Source organism: Hippoglossus stenolepis, chromosome 4 (genome assembly GCF_022539355.2).
Source record: "Hippoglossus stenolepis isolate QCI-W04-F060 chromosome 4, HSTE1.2, whole genome shotgun sequence".
In the NCBI taxonomy this organism is placed as follows: domain Eukaryota; kingdom Metazoa; phylum Chordata; class Actinopteri; order Pleuronectiformes; family Pleuronectidae; genus Hippoglossus; species Hippoglossus stenolepis.
In genome coordinates this window covers 23796799-23818187 of record NC_061486.1, presented here as the reverse complement: position 1 = coordinate 23818187, position 21389 = coordinate 23796799, and the positions used below count along the sequence as shown (strand labels likewise).

Genomic DNA, 21389 nt, shown 5'->3' with positions numbered 1-21389 from the left:
TTTATCCCAGAACTGGTAATGAAATGGCAAAACTCATTAGAAAAATGAAAAAGAAAATCCCTTCACTGAAACCAACAACACTTCTCTAACAAACCCCAAAAAGAACCGTTAAAATTAAGACACATGATTTGTAAAATATGTATCAGTCAGACATGTAATGTATTTCCTTTGATTCACAATCTAGCCTACTGCTGTAGTTACAATATGTACAGTATAAAACAGTAGATGTTAGCCTCTGTCAAAGGGGGGCTTTTAAATATATATTTGATCTCTTTATAAAGCCATTATGAAAGAACACACCCTCTTATCCACGTCTTCTCAAAGCAGCCCTGATGTGACATGAACCAGATCGGGACGACAGCGAGGATGAACGCAGCGAAGACGACGACAACAAAATCCATCCGCAGGTTCAAGTTTAAACCAGGGGGCAGTGGCGTTCCGTTTTTGAGAAGTGTTGTGTAAGCGTTACTTTAGTAAGACTAATTGCTTGATACTCATAAGACAGCAGTTTTGATATAAAATTACTCTGAAAAGTGCAAAGATTTAAATGTTTGCATTCACTGAAGTAAAGTATAGCATGTGATGTATTGCACCCAATAACCCCCCACCCTCTCTAAGCTTCTAAGGCCATTTTATCACCATCATTTCATTTGTATACTTTCATCCTGTTAGTTTCTCCTGACACACATTTGAACATTCACTTTCATTCACTATCATTTTTGTCAATCAAAATAACAACTGAGAAGAAATGATTAGAAGTAATTCATGAATAATTTTGTCATCCTAAAACAAAGGGACACATGCATTTATGTGAGAATCTGAGCTCTCTTCACTCTGACCATGCTGTGTGGACACACTGAGATGAAAATGCCTTGTGTTTGAGTCCTAAAAAAAGAAAGAACCCCCCCACAATCATCACAATGATCCAGCCCTGAATAAGATCTGGGAATTCAGGCTCTGCAGGAAAATTTCACTCCAGCTTCGTGAAATCATCCATGTGGTTAAAAAGTAGTTCCCACTGCAGCCAACAGAACAATCCATCCAATAAAGGGATGAATAAATTCCACATAGTGTCCACAAAATGGAGGTTCCTCTACATGAAGGAATTGGCATCAAATGAACTCTGTGCTTTAAAATCCCAGTTTGATTTGAGATAAAAAGGTGAGGACATACAGAAAGACACAGTTGTAAAGGGCAGTGGGCTGCTTCAGCCCGTATTCAGTCTGTTTTTCATCAGTGGATTTCAAAACATCAAATAAAACAAAAACTTGTTTCGTTTTGTTTTGCAAAATCAGATTTTAGACCAGCGAGCCCGCTCTGCTCTGGGCGGGCACCATGACCGGCACCGCCCCCATCCGCTCCAGCGTGGCCTGACTCACGGCATAGGAGTGCGTGTGCTGCCCGTGCGTGGACGTCACCACCGGTTTGAGGCTCACTGAGCCGTTGCTGCGCACCATGGCGGGAGGGGACGGGGCAGAGTTTGTCGTGACCACCAGAGTCTTGGGTGGCGGGAGTGTGTGGCTGCCGTTGGCAAACGATGTCGTCGTTGCCGTCGTGGGCTGCACATGGCGAGACAGCGGGGCTGAACCGGGTGCTGTGACCACTGTATTGTTGCCGTGTCCTGCGTTCTGGGCCTGTCCGTGTCCATGTGCGCCATGGGCAGCAGTGGAGAAGGTCTGGCGCGTGTCTCCATTGTAGCGAGTGTAGGAGTTGGTGTCGTAGTTGGTTTTGGGGTTGTGCCAGTAGCGACTGTTGTACGTGTTGGTTGATGTCAACGTGTCGTTCTCTGAGGAGGACGCATCTGCGTGGAAAGCCTTCACTGATGAAGACCTCTTCGGGGGAAGGTCATCTTCTCTGTTGAGGAGAGATTTCGAAGAGACGTTGGTCACGAGTCGTTGGACAAACATATACCACTTAAAAAGCAGCTTCACTGATCTCTTATCAATAATTTCATATCAAACAATGGATGATATGGTATATAGACTGTATTTATATAGAGCTTTTCTAGTCTTCACCACCGCTCAAAGCATTTTACAATCACATCATTCACAGTGACAGAACAGCCATCAGGGCTGATTTAGGGTCCACTGTCTTGGACCAAGGATGCCTGTGGACTGGAGGAGTTGGGGATCGAACCCCTGACTCTCTGGTTTGTGGACAACCCTCATATTAAAGAGGTTACTCATATTGACATACTTCTAGGGAATCATAACCTAACTACAGTTCCCATCAGCTCTATGGAGCGTTTCATCATCTCTCAGCTGACTGTGATGTCACAGCAACGCGATGGGGAGGGGCGATTTGAAAGTGACGAGACGGGCTAGCCGGCCTGGACCTAGCTGATTAGTATGCAAACTTCAGGCGAAATGAAAGCATAATTTGTCCACCACTGGAGACAGCTGTTGGTCAGCAAAGTAATTCACTTTAATGCTGTAATTGCAAATTGTTTGTGCTAGATTGGTACGTAATCAGCTGTTTGCTGTCAATGGTTGTGATGTAGCATTAAGAAAAACAATGAATACATATGGTGCTCAATCTTTTAAATAGGCAAACAGCTTCACAATGGCAATTTTATAACGTATTCATAATTCTTTAAGAAGTGACTGCAATATTGACTACTGCTTTAAAGGTGCACTTCTTACAGACAGGTGCTCAATGCAGAGAGTTAAAATCATCCCTTTATATCCATTTATATTCTTACCACCATTAATATGTCAAAATAGCAATTTATAGAATAATGTTTAATCTCAGAGTTTGATAAGATTAACAGATTCAGGTTTGTGCATTTCCTTTTCGATTTTCAAATAATAAACAAGTTAATTCTGTGTTTCACTGAGTTGCATTGAACACCTTAATATGATGCGACGACAGCACAGGCAAATGTTCACAGCGTCTAGACAGCATCGTAGATTAAGGTCACATCTATCAACAGTAATTTGCATGAGTCCACAAAAGGCAATGGAATCAGGCAACACCCTCTGAAAGTGACACTCAATAAACAACTGCAGATGAATTATACTTCATGCATTGACTGATTCAGTTCCGTTTTATAAAACACTTTTTTAATGGGCATTAAAAGCTTCTATGATTACATCATGGCTCTTAATGTGACCAAACATTTAATCAGAGCAAAAACAGATGCTAATTCCAATTTCCACTCTGAATACTTGAGGCTTCTTCACTTACTGGAGTTCATGTGAAGATGTCAGAAATATGAGAAGTGATAGCAGCCAGATTGGCAATTAGTTTGTCTTCAAATATTCAGCACGGATCCCTAATGTGAATCATTAAACATTTAAAGGTTTTCTGTGCAGTCAAGTTGCAACTCACAGAAAATCTTAATCCTGTTTATTTATTCATTTCTGCTCTTACATCTTTTTGGACCCAGTCAAACACAGTGGGTGGTTATAATAACTAGAACACCAGTGCAAGTAATTCAACAGCAACAAAGGTGCCAAAAACTATGATGTTCACATGGTCCGAAAGAGAAAAACTAAAACATTATGAGATCTAAATGGTGGGATTGGGCTATTGTAATTATTTAATTCTTTAAAAAGGATGTCACCAACTTTCCCTACTTGCGGGTAGAAATGTTTCACTCCTGTTATATTTGGTTGGGATAAAATGTTTTCATCTGTTTTTTTCTGTAAGTTGGAGAAAGCCCAGTTATTGGTGGAAAAAAGTGAATTATCGGATTTTAGTTGAGCTCACAATGAGGCATATGTTAACCCAATCAACCAACTTTGGATATGTGAACAATGATTTATTTTCCAAATGATGGAGGGATTTAGATGAGTTATCGCAGCCCATTAGTACAAAGTGGCAAAGCTTCAAAGACTGGTTGAACAGACAAATTAGCCCCAAAAGATTGCTGCCAGCAGATAAAATAAAGCAGAACTTTAAATCATATTCCTGCATTTTTTTATTTCTTAGAGACTGCAACACTGACACTTCTACAATAGAAAACACTTTGTTATCACCTTTTACAATAGATGGAGCAGAGATGTAGTTTCCACTCTGAGACAGTCTAATATAAATATGCAAATAACAATCCCTTATAATTATCTATCAGCTTTTGGGGGTTGCCAATTTCCTTTGACCGACCTGATCTCATTGGGGATCTCCTCTTCATCGTACTTGTTCTTGTTCTTCCAGTAGAAGAGTGTGACCACCACTAAGAGGGAACAGATGATGACTGCCAGGACCCCTGTGGCAATGGTCCCTGCTATCAGACCCACGCTCTGAGGCTGAGCTGCAACACAGGGAGACAGGTGGGGACAGTTTCACAAAATGTCACCTGATGATAACAATAAAAAGAATCACCGTCATCATCATCATCATAATAATAATGATCTGTATTTATATTGTGCTTTTCTAGTCTTGATGACCACTCAAAGTGCTTAACAGTACAGTTTGGCCATTCTCACACACACACACACACACACACACACACACACACACACACACACACACACACACACACACACACACACATTCATATAGTGCTCTCTATCACACAACACTTATACACTGCCGGCACAGTTGTCTAAGGGAATTTGGGGTTCAGTTTCTTGCCCAAGGACACTTGAAGGATACAATGCGCGATGGCAGGGATCGAACCACAAACTTATCTCCCACTCTACCCCCTGAGCCACATTATATAATAATAATAATAATAATAATAATAATAATAATAATAATAATAATAATAATAATAATAATAATAATAATAATAATAATTTGTTAAAAAGTGGATAGAAGCAATGAGAATAAAACATAAGCAGATAAAATAGAAGAAATAAATAATAATAAAATATATAGAATCATATAATTAGAGAAAGAGGATTAGTCGGTGTAAATAACAGCCAAAGTCAATCATTTGTAAAGGCTTTAACAAAAAGAAGGGTTTTAAGAGGGGATTTAAAAGAAAGTAGAGAATTAGTCGGTTTATTTCCATTGGAGTGAATTCCATAATGTGGGGGCTCTGATAGCGACGGTTCAGTCACCCTTTATGTTAGGAGGTGAGACCTGCAGTTCTATCTCAGGAGCACCTGAAGAGAATTGTTTCAAATTTGGCAAACATGTTCACTTGGACTCATGGATTAACTGATTCGATTTTGGTAGTCAAAGTGACCTTATATGAATCTGGAAAAAAATGTAGATGGAAACTGCACTGGTTGACGGAGGCATTCAAACAAGGTTTGGCCTTCCTAGTTTTCCTTTGATTTGTGGGCAGAGGGCGTCATAATGCTCTTAACCCTAACCCTAACCCCCCTTATTCCTTGAGTTAAATTAATGATATTGAGCAATATAAATCTTCACTTGACTTGACTCAGCACACAGACATCCCTGACACTGAGTTAAGGCCTGTCACGTTCTGTCAGCTGGGGGAGAATGAAAAAGGGACAAAAACCACGTTACAGCTCTTCCTGTCAAACTATCCAAACTGTCTGACCCTGAATGACCCCAACCCAATCTCTGTCTCTTCATCCGATTGGTGTCAGAGACAGAGAGTGCTGCTGTTTGCAAGATGTTCTGCTCTTGTCCTCTGCTTGTTGTTTTTTCTTTTTCTGTATATGTGTCTGTTTGACAAGAGTCATTCAAGGAGAAATCCTCTGACTTTATTCCCATCGGATTGAGAAAGACAAGAAACGAGTCAGTCTGTCAATGTGCACAAACTCAGGTGCATATCAGCCTGCCTGTACACGACAATAAGAGAGTCACACTGATCCAGCAGGAAAGGCGCAGTGCATGTTAGCGTACTTACGTGCTACAACCTGCAGGTTGAGCAGACAGGTGCTCTTGCCAATCGCATTGCTGGAGGTACACTGGTAGAGTCCTGAGGTGCTGGTGCTGATGTTTCTCAGTGTGACAGACCCCTGCATCTGGTCTGGAAGACACACACGCAAACACACACACACACACACACACACACACACACACACACACACACACACACACAGGACCACACAGTAATTAAAGTGACTTTATCACACAAACACTTGCAACATGTCAAAGCGCACAAACATACTGTGTGAGGAATTACATGAATAATACACTGAAAAAGTCATTCACAAAATGTATAAAACATGAACTAATTTGTTTAAAGTACATTCAGCACATTTACTGTAGGTGCGATGTACCTTCTATACAAGGCATACAAGTGAACTGCTTTCTTTGACAAATGATGAATGGGTTGAGTTTTGAGATCAGAGCCTCTGGGATGTACACTACTGGATTTAGAAAGCTTCAGTTGTTGCAAGTGAGCCAGATGTTCACCAGCTCTCCTGACAGGTGTCAAGTCTGCACGTGTCAAACTAAACACACAGCGAGACAAGAGAGACAGCGATCTGTCCAGGAACTCTAGCGTGAAATGCAAACACTAGAAAACAGCCTCAAATATCTGTGGACGAATACAGGATACGTCTTGGTTTTTATTTTCACCAAGGACGTTAGGTTTTCATCCCTGTCCATTTGTACAGGGATGTTTGTTTATTGGTTGGCTGGTTGGTTTGGAAACCAGATTATGCAAATACAACCAAAAAGACTTCCTTGAAACTTGGTGAAAGAATGTGTTATGGTCCAGGGAAGAACACATTCAAGTTTGGTGTTGGTCTTGGAATTTTGTATTCACTGTCTTAAACATCGTGAGAGTTTTCAACATTTTCACCATTGTCCCGGGAAATAATTCATTGGGTCTTGATAACAATGAGGCACATTGAGGGAACTGATATTTGGTTGTGAAATTTGGTGCAGTTTGATTGAACTTAAGGAAACTGTTGGAGGTGTGTGCTCGACTGAGAGTCATTCTTTTTAATGTAACAGGTCGAACCAGGGGAGACTAAAAATCATCAAGAAAAGGACACAGATTTAATGGAGCAATGTGAATAGTCCTAATATTCTGTAAAAGATTGTGTAATTACCCAGTTTAAATTGAACTGAAATGCCTGAATCGACTGTGAATGATAAATATATGTTTCAAAAAAGGGTCTTGATAATGTCAACAGAATGCACTAACTATATTTGTATTTGTAAGTAATCACAGTGGGAATTGTTATAGGCTACATGTCTTGATGTAATTAAGGAAATGTTCATCTTGTGAGTATCTTTTTTTAAGGCGAGCTCTCAAAGAGCTGATTGACAGACATAACAATTATCTCAGAAACACTCTTTGTGGTTGAATTTGCTTATACTATTTATTTTACTGTTGTGGGACTCTGCTATCTGCTATCTATGTATATCAACCTTATATTGACCAGTAGTGTACAAACAACGAAGGTGACTGGTAATGAAGATTAGTTGACGGTGCAATGGGCACAGCTGGAAAAGAGAAAGGAGAGTCCACTACACTGGATCTCTGATGCTGAAAACCAACTGTCAGTGTAACAGCCCTGCTCCTGGTTGGATGTTAGGTCACCGTGTAGTTAAAGCAGAGGCAATGCAGCACCAGTCCACAACTGTGCCAGAGTTGGTATTCGGCATGAGAGACGCCACAAAATTATCACTTGGCTCACACCCCTGAAACACACTCGTTCACAGATTCACACAGTTTGAATCACTCCATCCATCCATCATCCCCCCTCAGCAGGATCAGAGGAGGGGAACCTTCGGGCGGAGAGTTGTTCGGGCCTGGCACATGACAGGTGGCTGTGATGGTGAGTCTGAGCTATGCTATGTGTGTAAGATTTACCAGAGAAGGTGGGGCAAAAGGGAACTCCGATGGCCAGCTTGTTTGTAATACCTTGCATGGCGTTGTGCGGCAGCCTGGGCAGCGCGTCCAGCTTCTCCCAGGAGTAGGATGGCGTGGGAATACCTTCCTCCGAGCTGCAGAGCAGCATGATGTCACTGCCTACATCCAGCGTGCCCTGGATTCGACACGCTGGCACAGATGGGGGCACTGGCAGATGGAGAGAGTGGGTGGTGTCATGTTAACCACTTCATAAAGCAAATGTAATGTGTTCCTAATTGCAGAGGAAATTACATATTCATAAAAGCTGGAGATTCTCATATTTCTGTCTAAAAGGGTTCTTCTAGGTACTTATCAACTGAAAAATAAACTGATGGGCGACGTGAATTTTTCATAATTATAACGTGTTTAAAATGATGTCTAACTGTCTTCAGGGCTCTACAATTCGCAGGAGAGTATTAGGGCCATGTTGAAGAAAAAACATTGAGAATAAAGATTCTTATAAAGATGATTATAGTCATAATATTGGGCCACATATCATTTTACAGTAGAAAATCTGAAAATCAACCTGCGTTTAAATAAGGAATGTGGAGCATCTTGTTAATGTATAGTTTATAATAACCTATAACTTTAGCAAATTAGGCTATCAAATATCAAGTGTTCATCAATTGTCTTTTTTTCATGTTAACTGACACCTGAGGCAAATCACAGACAGCTGTACATGGTCGCATTTAAGGGAGATATGACCGAATCATATCAAAAAGTTTGTTAAGCTTTTCTTACTTTTACAAAATTACACAATATATATAATTATGATGGAGATGTGTGGTTAATTACCCAACACAGTGAGCCCAATGACGCCGATGTTGCGCCCCCCTCTGTCCGGGAGGTTGTTGACCAGGCACTGGTAGGTCCCAGTGTCGGACAGCTGGGTGTTGTTGATGAAGATGGAGGCACTTGTACTTGGCATGGTGGCCACGAAGCCCACACGGCCATTGAGGTGGTTGGCGAGGCTGAACACCTGACCGCCCTGGTAAATGATCACCTGCAGCAGGACGTCCCAGGGAGGGGAAGAGAAAAACAGAAGGTGGGACCAGTCGGAGAGAGAGAGACAGTTGAAGAAAAGGGATCGATAAGTAAATGGGAAGGAGTGGAGACAAATACATTGAGGTCAGGGTAAAGAAGGTGGGGAAAAAGAAAAGACATAAATGTTGAGAATCAGAAACATGAACATTTTTAATCCTATCAAAAAACCTTTGTTACAGTCACAAAAACTCAATGCTTTCTGTCATTCAGAGGATTTGTATATAAATATCATTATGGGACATTTCCTATAGTGGCCAGTTACAATCATCTCTCACTAGAGGGAGACACAGATCTACTGAGAGGCTGAAAATCCCAGTGGCCAGTGTGCGTGAAGGATAAAAAAGAAAAGACTGTGTTATGTCCTGAGGAACAAACAAACAAACAGATAAAATAAAAAGACCTTTTATTTGTAAGTGGTCTTTCTAGCCCAGTGGATAAAGTACATGCTAAAAGTATGCTTTCATGGTAAGGTTCTTCAGATAAAAGCATCCACTAAATGTGTGTGTATGCATAATTGAAAACTTTTTAACTTGGAAAAATATAAACTGCAATCTGATGAAACCAAGAGTAGAAATGGAGGCAGAAGGAATCAGCTCCCGTGCCAATTCAACCAGAGCTTGTACAGACGAGTTTGCTCCTTCGGGTCGAGGTGAGCTCGTCTCAGGACCCAAAATAAAGTGCAATAAAGAGTCTTTCTTTTTTTTTCTTCAAAGCTCTCCTCTGGCCTCAGACTTGGTTTGAACGGCTCGTTTGTGAGGCCGAGCCACATGCAAAACAGCTCTCACCCCTCAGCTGGGCCCACAAAGATGAAGAGGACACACACACACAAACTCATGCGCACACACAAGCCAGTCAATCACACGCGCACTCACCAGCAGACTCAGACACACACACACACATTCACAGACACACACATGCACACAAAGCATGGAGGGGAATCAGAGGGGCTATTCACTTTGGTGAAAAGAGCTCGTATTGAACTGTTCAAAGACCCAGGCAGGGAAACAACCAGCACCAGTGTGTGTGTCAGTGTGTGCACATGTATGTATGTGTGAGAGTGATAGTTCTGATAGTCTGATGAAAGTGTGTATGCGACTGTGTCCTCCATTACTGCTTAACGGTTGTAAATTGCACGGCTGCAATTTCCTGAGAGCAGTACGCTCGCTTTGTCCTCTTATGTGCAGATGAATAGGCAGCTCCTCAGCTGTGATGAGAGTCTGCAACTGCATCCCCTCTGTGTTTGTGTGTGTGTGTGTGTGTGTGTGTGTGTGTGTGTGTGTGTGTGTGTGTGTGTGTGTGTGTGTGTGTGTGTGTGTGTGTGTTTGTACTGGATGGCTACACATTGTGAGGACCAGTTTGAATTTTAGACCACTTCTTAGACTATTTCTTAGTGATGGTTTGGTGATGGTTATGCATTAAGTCCTCAAAGAGTTGGGAGCACATTCGTGTGTGTGCGTGTTTGGGTAACAATTGGTTTAGGTTATGGTTAGGATCAGGCTCAGAGTCTGTCTGTGTGCCTGTGTGTCTGTGACTACCGCTCTTATTCCCTCCCTAGCACTGGGATGACCCGGCTCTACACTCCTGGTGACCTGACAATATAATCTGCATGCTCTGTGAAAGTGATCCAATCAATCGGCCTCCCACACAACATTCTGTTTGTTTGTGTGCGCATGAATGAACCGAGGATTAAATGAGGTCCTAACCTGAGCGATACACCTGTTCTTACTTTGTGTGAGTGTGTGTGTGTGTGTGTGTGTGTTTTCTGGGTTCCTGTCTGTTTCTGAAAATCAAAAAAAAAGAGATAAACATTGTCAATGCTGTGTTGAACTCATAAATGTCCAACTCATATTTGTGGTGTCCACCTGTTCTACCACACACAGTGTTTCTGTCCACTGCGTTGAACCACATCGCTGTGTGTGTGTCTGTAAATCACCTCATCCTCTCGCGTGACCTGGTTGGCTTTGTAGCTGGACGCAGAGAGAAAAGAGGTCATGGCTGGCTCTCAGATGGCGGTCGGCCCTAAGAACTCGAGCTGGACTGCTCATCCAGCGGTAAAACTCTGCTGCATCATTTTCCCTCCAAAAAAACCCTACCCACACACACACACATACTCACGCAGTGCAACCATCCTCTCTCATTGTACTATCCTAAATCTTCTCTTTCTCCACGTTCCACCCTGTGCATGTGAGCCACAATTGGACACACACAGTAACCATCACTGGACCAGTCCCATGACTGTAGCCTACTTCTGACTGACACCCTGTTGGCCTCAGACACGAGGGACTCTGCCATCATTTCAATAAAGCCTGAATAAATCTCTAAACCCCTACAGCCTCTCGACAATTTTCTGACTGTAAGCTGTTGCTGTTATCTCCATCTATCCTCTGACACGTGCTCTGAGCAGAATGGACATAATGCATACTGTGTATTTTCCAAAGTATGTAATAAACGTTCAGACTGTTTACGAGGGGACCGGCCGGAGAATGTCAGCAAGAAGTCCAGAGGCTCTCCTCTAGAGAATGTCTGGGGGATCCCCAGAGTTCAGTGCATGTCTGGAAGAGGCCGTTCTGATATAAAAAGTCTCACTGTTCTGAGTAGAGATAAAAAACAGATCCAGTGATATTGTAATGAGTCAAAATCAATGGAGAATGTCCATGAATAGCTCGCATATCAGTTATATATTTCGTCCAAGGTATGGGTGGGAGCGTAGCGTTTGTCATGCTGTCATGTGCTCATAACAATGAATACATAAAAAAATGTGAATTTAGCTATCCTTGTGCAGATAAGCAACAGGTTTTATCATCATGAATTTTACCAAACAGATCAATATACAAATAGCAAGAGTGACAACCTTGATAAAAATAGTTAATTGCAAGAATGTTTGAAGTTACTTTTCATGTCCACATAGCAAAATTGTTTTGGCCTGGATTTGGCCCACATCCCACATATCCCACATCTGGCCCACATACCGCATGGGCCCCTGTTTGCCTAATCTGGGCCAGTAACCCATAGCAATACCGCCTGTCAACCAAAGGTGCCAAAGCTGGCCCCAATTTGCTATTTTACTAGTGATTTGCATCATTGCCAAGTTTCCCACATCTGTAAACTATGTGGGCAGGTGGCATTAAATATTCCTTGAATCAGTCTCCATTCTTACTAATGTATAATAACAATCCTGACATGACTTGTTTTCTGCTTCCTCCGATAATGATTTTTTTTTTTTTTGTAATTGAAACTTTCAGAGTGTGTGCCCCCTGTTCAGCCCTGATATTAAAATACCTCCTCAGTGATCCGATGGTCAGCGCTAACTACAGATCCGATCTATCATTTCACTGTATGAACGCAAATGCATCATATGGCAACCTATGAAGGACCGCCCACTCAGCTGACGTCTGTGAGCTGCTACAGGTTAAACACATTTTTACTCTTCTCAGTGTCTATAGATCGATTTGTTTGTAGCCACTGCTAAATATCAACACTCATGACTTAACTCTTTCCTCATAGCTGCACACATTCATTCATTCAGCCCCTCCTGACTTTGCTCACTCTCGTTCGCTCCCTCTGTCGCTCTCACTCATGCCGACACACATGCACAAACATTGTCATCAGACACATCTGTAGCCACAGACAAAAATAAATAAATAACATCATTTCGTCTTCGTGAACACAAATAATGGACATGATTATTTGCACATGGAGCGGGGAAGTGAGAGCTGATCTCAATTGGTCACAGGAGACACATTCGGGACACATTTCAATATCAGGTGTGAACAGACGGACTTAACACTGTCCACTTGTGATCAGATCTCTCAGGACAGATGTCTGCTGGGCCTAATACTGCATGTGAACTGCACCAAGAATCATCTCTGTCCACAGATCTGTGCTTATAGTAAACTCCTGTATTCAAGTAGCAACAAGGCTCTTCCATTTAATCAGTGTGTTCACCACCGTCATCAAACAACTGAACACAAGGACATGAACCGGGCCAACAAAGAGAGAGAAAGGTTCCGTTCCTAGGGTATGTGAACGCACCGTCTATGTTATCCATCCTCCTTGGCAGACTGTTTAGTTCGGATAAAGATCAGAATCTGATCATCTAAAATATCCTGACAGATGTTCTCAATTACAGATTAACATCATTTCTGCAACACAGATTTTCGATGACCTCAATTTCACTGGAGCCTCATTTCACACTAACTGCACAGTTTCTACTTTTAGAGTTAAGAATAAAAATGAGTAAAATCAACAGTTGCCTTTCCAGGAAAAGATGAAAACATATTTGATTTATTTTTCAGACCGAAAATAATTTAGAAATGATATTCAAAAGAAAAGTTTTCATAAGTCCTGCAGTGATAAAACTTTTTCAAAAACATTCCTCGCATCAACTAAGCGAGAGAGAATATGTAGCAAAATTGGATTTTAAAAGATTTCAGGCAACACTGACAATATAAACGTACCAGGCTTCTCGAAAGGGTGGGGATATAAAATTATATTTAAAAAATATCAACGATTTGCAACAACAAAATCAGTTTTAAGAATTAGATTCACAGCTGGTGGCAGTAGCCTGCAGAGATATCATTAGAGCATAAATAATCAAAATAGCCCGCAAACAGTTTAAAGAGGATAAACAACAGCTCGAGAACATAAAAGCATTGTCTAGTGTCATATGTGTGTGTGTGTGTGTGTGTGTGTGTGTGTGTGTGTGTGTGTGTGTGGATTGCAGTATTTTACACCTCCAGAGGACAGAGGTCAGGACATTTGATCACAGCAACACTGATGGACAGATTATAAACACAAACATGAACGTGCACACACATCCAAACACACACATGCACTCCTCTGAGCTACAAACTGCTCGACACCTCAGATAATCTGATTAAACAAACAGGATACGGCCAAAGCAAAGCTGAATTTTAAATGACCAGACAGAGATTTAAAGTTTTTTGAATGAATACACTTTATATTAAGGGGAAGCTTGGCGCAGCAGGTGCTAGCAAGAAGGTTTCAAGTTCGAATCCCACTTCAGTCGGGGTCTTTCTGTGTGGAGTTTGCATGTTGTCCCCATGTCTGCGTGGGTTTTCTCTAGGTACTCCAGCTTCCTCCCACAGTCCGAAAACAAACAGATTGTTGGTCCTGTGATACGCTGTCAACTGGTGCAGGGTGCAACCCTCCTCTCACCACATATCCACTTGGATTGGCTACATTTTTTTTATATATAAATGGTATAGATAACGGATGGATGGATCGAAGGGTTTTATATTTATGTTATATAGACTATTTTTGTTTTTATAGTTTCATCTTTATTTTTTTTACATGTTGGAGTAAAAGTATACACTATAAAATGGTTTAATCAACTTTCTCCCTTAATTGCTAAATTTTTTACTATTTGGTCATTTAAATGAATTCAAGTTTAAATCTCCACTATATCAAAATCCAATACATAGAATAGAACATAGGCAGGATATGAACATTTCAACTGGAGTTATGCATCTGACCAGCTGCTAAATAATCCATCGGTTCACCAGATAGTTGCTAACTGTGTCTGTCTGCTGCTTAGATCTGAGCAAGCAGTCAGAAATGATGTCTCATAGTTTGAATGCAGCTCATTACGTTAGTTACGTTTTATTGCTGGAGGCCGATTAGACATCGAATGTCCGATAAAGTGTGACACATCCCAAGAGGATGTTGGGGAGGATGGTTAGACTTTGACATGACAGATGTTTTTAGTTTTTTTTACCTCTGGCTGATTTCACCTCAGTGTGAGGAATTTGCTGCAGCTTCATTGAATTTAGGAGACTGTTCAGACTTGGTGGAGGTTTGAGCTCTACTTAACGACAATTCAACAATTACATTTTTTTTCTTTTTCCATATGTTAATTATTGTAACCATGATGATGAAGGGCCTCTCACCTTTAAAATGTACTTATTTTTTGTAAAACGGTGATCTTTCCCTTAAACAAACCAAACCCAAGAGTTTGGCAACTTGTATTGTTCTATTGTTATTATCAAAATATTAGCTATTGCAGTTTAATTGAATAATTTGGTTATTCCTTTGATTGTTCATTTTTTTTAATGCAAATTACTGTATCATCTGGCCCGAGTATTAATTAACAGACTCCAGATGCACCAGGCACTTCATTGCTCTGCTCGTAAACTAATTATATGGAGCTCATTCTTGACTCATTAAGTTCTATAGCCTGTACTGTGCATTCAGCCATGGAGACCTAAGGCTGTCGAGCACAGGACAAGGTCTTAAACAACATGGTAAATAAAGCATCAAGCAGAGTAAACAACAGGATTAATCTGCCGAGCCTGCACTGTCAGCCTTCTAATAGGTCGCACTCATCCCAGTCCGACTGTATTTCAACATGATATTCAAATGTGAGCGGTGAGATGCGAGTGGCCCAAGTGAGCTCACCAAAGTGCTAACACAGGTTGGGCGGGTGTAGAAGTGTACGGGGCTCTCCTCAGTAATTCTTAATGGCTTTTAGCATCAGCCGTAATCATGTGTGACATTCTCTTCCTCTGAAATGACCTTGTACTTGTTCTGTCGCGCCACGCAGCACTTTATCTCTGCGCTCACTTTTTAGACAGCTTGCCAATTTCACGCACACACCCTGATGGCAGAGCTGGAGTTCACACAATATTGGTTCCCTCTTGTGTGTGAGTATGCAGTTTGTGTGTGCGTTTGCTCATTTACGTGTTGAAATCCACATCACTGCTCCCAGGCCTTCCAGGTGCAAGGCTACATGTATATGGACTTCACTGTGTTTGTGTTTAATGTGATGCAGTACAGCGAGGAGGTATAGCACGACAGCGAGATGAATGTGATGCAACTTTCTACACGTATCAGCTCCCATCATCACTCGCCTGGCATCTAAACGTCACATGCATTCATCCATGAGGCCTATATACGTGATCGCGTTCACTCTTGTTTTTTTAGCATCTTTGTGTATGTGTGTGTGTGGAAGAAACTGCATTAGCCTTTATCCACAGGTGTGAACATGAGAGCATTATTCTGTCATGTGTGCATTACTGAATGTGTGGAAACATGCATTTCTGTTTTCACATTGAGCACTTTGCATGCATGCACTGTTTAATGTGCATATATATATATACAAACCCTGCATGTACATGTATGCGTGGGGAGGTTGCAGGTTTGTCTGTTTGCTAGTGTGTCCGTGTCTTTCTGTGGTTGTGCAGGCAACTTTTGGTGTGAAACTATCTTTGTGAGAACATTTTCTCACAACTTCAAAGAGCTGTTTGATGATCAGGACTTGGTTTTAAAGTTCAGGTTACAATTAGGTTTGGGTTGAGGTTATAGGTTTACATTTTTGTGATGGTTAAGGTGAGAGTCCTCACAACTATAGAGAGAGATGTGTGTATTTGTGTGTGTGTGTGTGTGTGTGTGTGTGTGTGTGTGTGTGTGTGTGTGTGTGTGTGTGTGTGTGTGTGTGTGTGTGTGTGTGTGTGTGTGTGCGGTGAGAACAGCTGCTATATAGAGCCTGTCGTGGGCGTGTGATAATTAGTGCAGAAGATGATTGTATTATTTGGACGACCGACTAGCGCCGGAGTTCAAAGTGAAGGGAAGCAGGTGAGCTTGTACGGCCTGCAGCTGCATGTTAAACAACTCAAATGGAATCACAGAAGTCCTCAAAGGGGGGGAGCAAGAGAGAGAGAGAGAAGGGAAGAAGGTGAGAGGAAAAACAGGAAGAGAGTAGCAGGACGGGAGGATACGATGACGGGAAGCCAGTAAGACAAATTTAGTTCCTGTTAAGCCATAACCTAAATCTAAATCAAACAGTGTGTTGTGTGACAATTAATCTGCAATGGCCCCAAAAATGATTCACAACAGTAACATGAGCTTTGTTTTAAAGTGACACACATCACTACAAGTCTATAGGCTACTATAGAACTGTCTAGACTATGGCACCTTAAGCTTCCTACAATGGAGTAACTAGTATCAGGGTCACGTTGAAGAAAAACAATTCTGGGACTTAAAGACTAAAGTTGAAATATTACGAGAATAGATTCACAGTTTTAAGAAAATAAAGTCATAAAGGTAGTTAACAGAGGGAATATCAGAAGATCAGTCAGTGTTGTCAGTGTTGTCTGTGTTGTCAGTGTAAAAATAAGGAATATGGTGCATTTTGTTTTGAAGTTTACATTTTACTTTAGGTCTCACACACAATGTAATGTAATGTGATTAGAATTAGGACTTTGAAAAGATTGTGTAAGGAACTGTGTCTATTCTGAAGAAAAAACCACGTGGACTTGGAGGAAATTGGTTCAAGATTCTGGATCCAGAAGGAGTCAAATTCAGCGAGCATGGATTCTCCTTGCTGTTTATTTCATAAATAGTTTTTTTCCAATAGTTTATTGTCATAATATTAAGAATGAATTCTCAACTATGACACTATTCTCATAATATTGACTTTTCTTGAAAAATTACAACTTCATTCTCATAATGTGAGCTTCCTCTCAATTACAAATTTATTCTCGAAATATTGTGACTTTATTCTCCAAATCTATGAATTCCTTTTTTCTTCAACTAATACTCCATCGTAGCTCCCTACTAGACCTATACTAATAAGGTCATCTAATATCTATAACATACAAAGCTAACATCCTAGAGGTGCATTCAGATGCACCAGAAAGAGAAATCTTTGTTTGTGCAAAGTTGATTTGCAGCCTATTTTTGCACGTTTGACATACTGTATTAACACAGTATATATAAACCATAGCATGGCAATTACTGTCATGTAACTGTGCTGGAGAGATCCTCTCTCTGGATGCAATGTGCTAATTTCTCAATTGTCAGGTTATTTCTAACAAAATTTGGGCCACTTACCTCAATCAGTGTCTTTTCACCTATCCTTTACCTGTATGCATTTAGGCAAACTCTGAAATTCTCTTTGCGCTGCATCTGAGCACACCTTAGTACAGATTGAGAGTAAAGTCCTGTGCGTACCTGCTTTGACTGTGAAAGGTGGGGAAGCAGTACGGCCGTCCACATGATGCATATACAATAATGGTGCATTGCAAGATAAGTTAGATGCATACATGTAGGAGCATAGTAGTCATAGTAGTGCACAGCAGCTCTGGCCGCTTACTGACACACAATCTGAACGTAATTACAACCGTCACAGCAATTCTCTTATCAGAGTGTTTCTGCAGCACTCTGCCCGCTGGGTCCAAATACCAGGAAATGTTTTCTAACACTTCTTTAATTCAGCACTGTGTGTAAAAAAACCAAGGGGCTGCTCTGTCACAGTGTGTGCATCTGGTCTGATGTACCTGTTCTGGCTGGTTGGCGTTGGACAGCGGTATCACCATCCAGATGATGTTGAGGTTGTTGAGGGCAGCGCTGGTGGTGAAAGAGCAGGGCAGGACGGCCGCCTGACCACGGGCCACCTGGATGCTGCTCTGGGACACTGTCACGTCCAGTGCCTGCACACACACTGCAGGGAGAAGGAGGCGCTGATTAGGGTGGTGATGAATAGTAGATAAGCACTCATCACTTCAGGTAAGAAAAGAGCAGAGAGCATCTGCAACTCCCAGCAAATGCATCTCATACAATATCTAAATGTGTGCAGTTTCAAAGGCTTACCCCAGGCTGTTTGATCACCTGGATCAGTGATATTGGAAACCCTGCCCTTACTTACTCCCAGATATCGAGGCAGATAGAGACCGACACAGTGAGGCAAAGGTAGGTCTATAAATATGAATAATAATAAGCAAAACCTCTGCCGTGTACACTGAAATGTGCAACATCTTCAAAAGCATAAGTCGTGTTTAATTCCTCGATGTGTCCTTTTTCGCCGCAGCCTTTTCATCTTTATGGCAAAAACAAACACGATTTCTGAACCGAGCTCCTCTTTTGAAACGCTCTCAGCAGATAAACAAACATCGAGACCGCACTGTGAAGGATCACATGAAATATGTAACAGTTAAATGGGGGAACACGATGGGCTGCCTCTTGAGTGATTCCTTTCCTCAAACAACTAGCATCCTGCTGATTTCATAGGAACGCCGCTTGTATCCATACATATGTACAAAAATCGACAGGACAAGTTGGAATAGTTGCGGCTACTCTGAATAATATTTCCCTTATCCTGTTCTCTGAAAGGTTTACGCCTTTCAAACTACGCAACCAAGGACCTGCTTTCTTGATCTCGACTCAGCTGTCAGCCATAACAGACCCACGGAGACAAATATGTACATGCTGCATTCTATTTCTAGACCCGCTAAAGACATTACAGTCTAAATTAGGTTAAATCTCCCCCGCATGCATGTATCCATGTCCAAAAAGCCCAGTGGGAAGTAATCTTATCTAAACATGGTGAGGAGGATGATGGCACTGATATGATTAAGAATAATTGATCATGTCCTGTGAATCGTTCTTGTTAGTGATAATGTAAGATGATGATCTTAGCGGGGACCACCAGCATGTCGTTTCTGCGGCAGGATGAATCAAGCCAGACGTCAAGCGCAAGCAATGAGCCCCTAATACATCAATAAACTGTATATATTTCTATTTTCTCTAGGTTATAAATATTTGGATTTTCCATCTGCTAAGAATATTAGGCTTCCTTTCTCGCTAATTTGCATATCGCCATCATATTCTAGCTGACAGACTGCCCGTTGCTCCGTCTCTGTCTGTCCAAAACCTGCTGGACTTCCTACGCTTCCCCTCTGCTGGCAGACACCACACGCCCTCCAGGCTCACTGCTGGCACAAGGGAGATAGGCAGCGCTCAACCTGCTCCACACCACCAAGGGATATATTCAAGGAAAGGACTTAAATTGTGCAAGGAGTTTCACTTAAAGGCTTTATATTCTACTGGAATGTCAAAAGGTATAATTCACCATGATTGCTCGATTGCTTAAATACTACGACTGCGAGTTAAGCGGCACGACATGTCTCCCCAGCTTGTACAGTCACGATGCAGCTAATGAGCTTCAATTACCCATCTGCATCAACAAACCATTTTACTGTAAATACAATGAATAACCCACACTTAGATCACCACTCTAATCTGATCATCCTCTATGGACACAAGGTTCATTTCCTGCACCGAATTCATCCACTGTGTGTTCTTATTGGAGGATTAACTGCGAGACGGAGGAAGTTCACACAAAACAATCACGAGCTAAACAGAATGTGTGCGCGTGTGTTTATTCTTCTTTTGACCACACAGATAATAGCATGTGGAAGATTCACAGAGGAGAGAAAGGGAAGGAAGGAAGGAAGGATGAAAAGAAAGGGAGGAAGGAAGGGAGAGGAGGGAAGAAAAGGAGGAAAGGAGAGAAAGAAAGAGAGAAAGGGAAGGAATGGGAGAGGAGAGGAGGGAAGAAAGGAAGAAGAGAAAGAAAGAAAGAAAACTCCTAGAGGAATGAAGATAGAAGGAGCATCTTATCAACTCTGAGCCTCCTCCAAGGCTGCAGTCTCTCAAACCCACAACAGCTGGAGGGCTCATTTCAAAACACTGGATTAGGAAACCTCTGCGCACAGAGCCTGTAAGCCCCCAAGACCAAAGAACACACACACACACACACACACACACACACACACACACACACACACACACACACACACACACACACACACACACACACACACACACACACACACACACACACACTTACAAACAAGCACACAAACACATGTGTGAGCAAACATATGTGCACATACAGTCAAAGTACAAATGCACACATGCCCTCTTGACTCTCACACACACACACACACACACACACACACACACACACACACACACACACACACACACACACACACACACACACACACACACGATATGTACCACCCACTATCACACATGCATATTCAAACTCATCAGTCTGTCATCGGTGACATGTACACTAGCCCTTTGGGGACACATGTAAAAGACTTGACTGCTCACCAGCTAAACTGAGCCATTGCTTGGCGTTGCCTCATTATTGCACAAACTTCTGCTTCACACCATCAGCTCTGCTCATGAAGCATGTCCGGTGAGTCCAGAATGTACACGTTGAAAAGGGTCTGATGTGTGAGGGACGAGTGTCGAGCCGCTCGTTGTCAAATAGGACCACCCGGATAAAAAAAACAAAATGCCACAGTGTGATGTTGTTTATAGAATACGAGAAACAAGCCGATGCAAATCATCTCAACTGATTATAATAATGGAGAAATAGACTCAGACACAGCCTCAAAGTTTCTGCTTCCCCTCTGTTTTGTTCCCTTCTCACATCTATTCTTGCCCAAGGCTGAGTGTTGCACTGAGTTCTGCAGTCTTCTTCATATCTCCAGGCTGAGGTGCATATATAGGTGTGACGTAAATGAGGCGCCCGTCCTGCCCGATTTAACAGCCAAGTCTCTCCACTTTTTCCATCAACAAACATCTTGTTCGCTCCTCCTCTCTCTTGCAGCTCGGAGCTGCCCCGAGGCTCAGCTCAGCAGGACCCAGACCAGCATGACTGACAGTAGAAAAGCAAAAACTCACATGGACATCTCTCCCGGACGCTGGCCTTCTACTGCCCACAGTTACGTGTACCTGTGGTAGATCAATGCTGTGTTGTCCCCCTTATTAAGTTACTGTGGGATGATACTAGTCAGGTCAT

The 21389-nt window shown here is 41.9% G+C and overlaps 1 protein-coding gene across 2 annotated transcripts in view; it reads right to left on the bottom strand.

The window, feature by feature from the left end:
- Positions 1 to 606: 606 nt before the first annotated feature.
- The window catches only part of igsf11 (immunoglobulin superfamily member 11), a 106637-nt gene continuing 85854 nt past the window's right edge, over positions 607 to 21389 (bottom strand). Inside the window, exons 3-9 of one of the 2 annotated variants that reach the window (XM_035154148.2) lie at positions 18070 to 18233; positions 17744 to 17752; positions 8525 to 8732; positions 7742 to 7897; positions 5768 to 5890; positions 4105 to 4252; positions 607 to 1854 (exon numbers count right to left, since the gene is read on the bottom strand). In XM_035154148.2, the coding sequence (XP_035010039.1) occupies positions 1299 to 1854; positions 4105 to 4252; positions 5768 to 5890; positions 7742 to 7897; positions 8525 to 8732; positions 17744 to 17752; positions 18070 to 18233 (1364 nt within the window). In that variant the 3' untranslated portion in view covers positions 607 to 1298. The remainder of the gene's footprint in view (positions 1855 to 4104; positions 4253 to 5767; positions 5891 to 7741; positions 7898 to 8524; positions 8733 to 17743; positions 17753 to 18069; positions 18234 to 21389) is intronic. The other variant, XM_035154149.2, reaches the window with a different exon arrangement.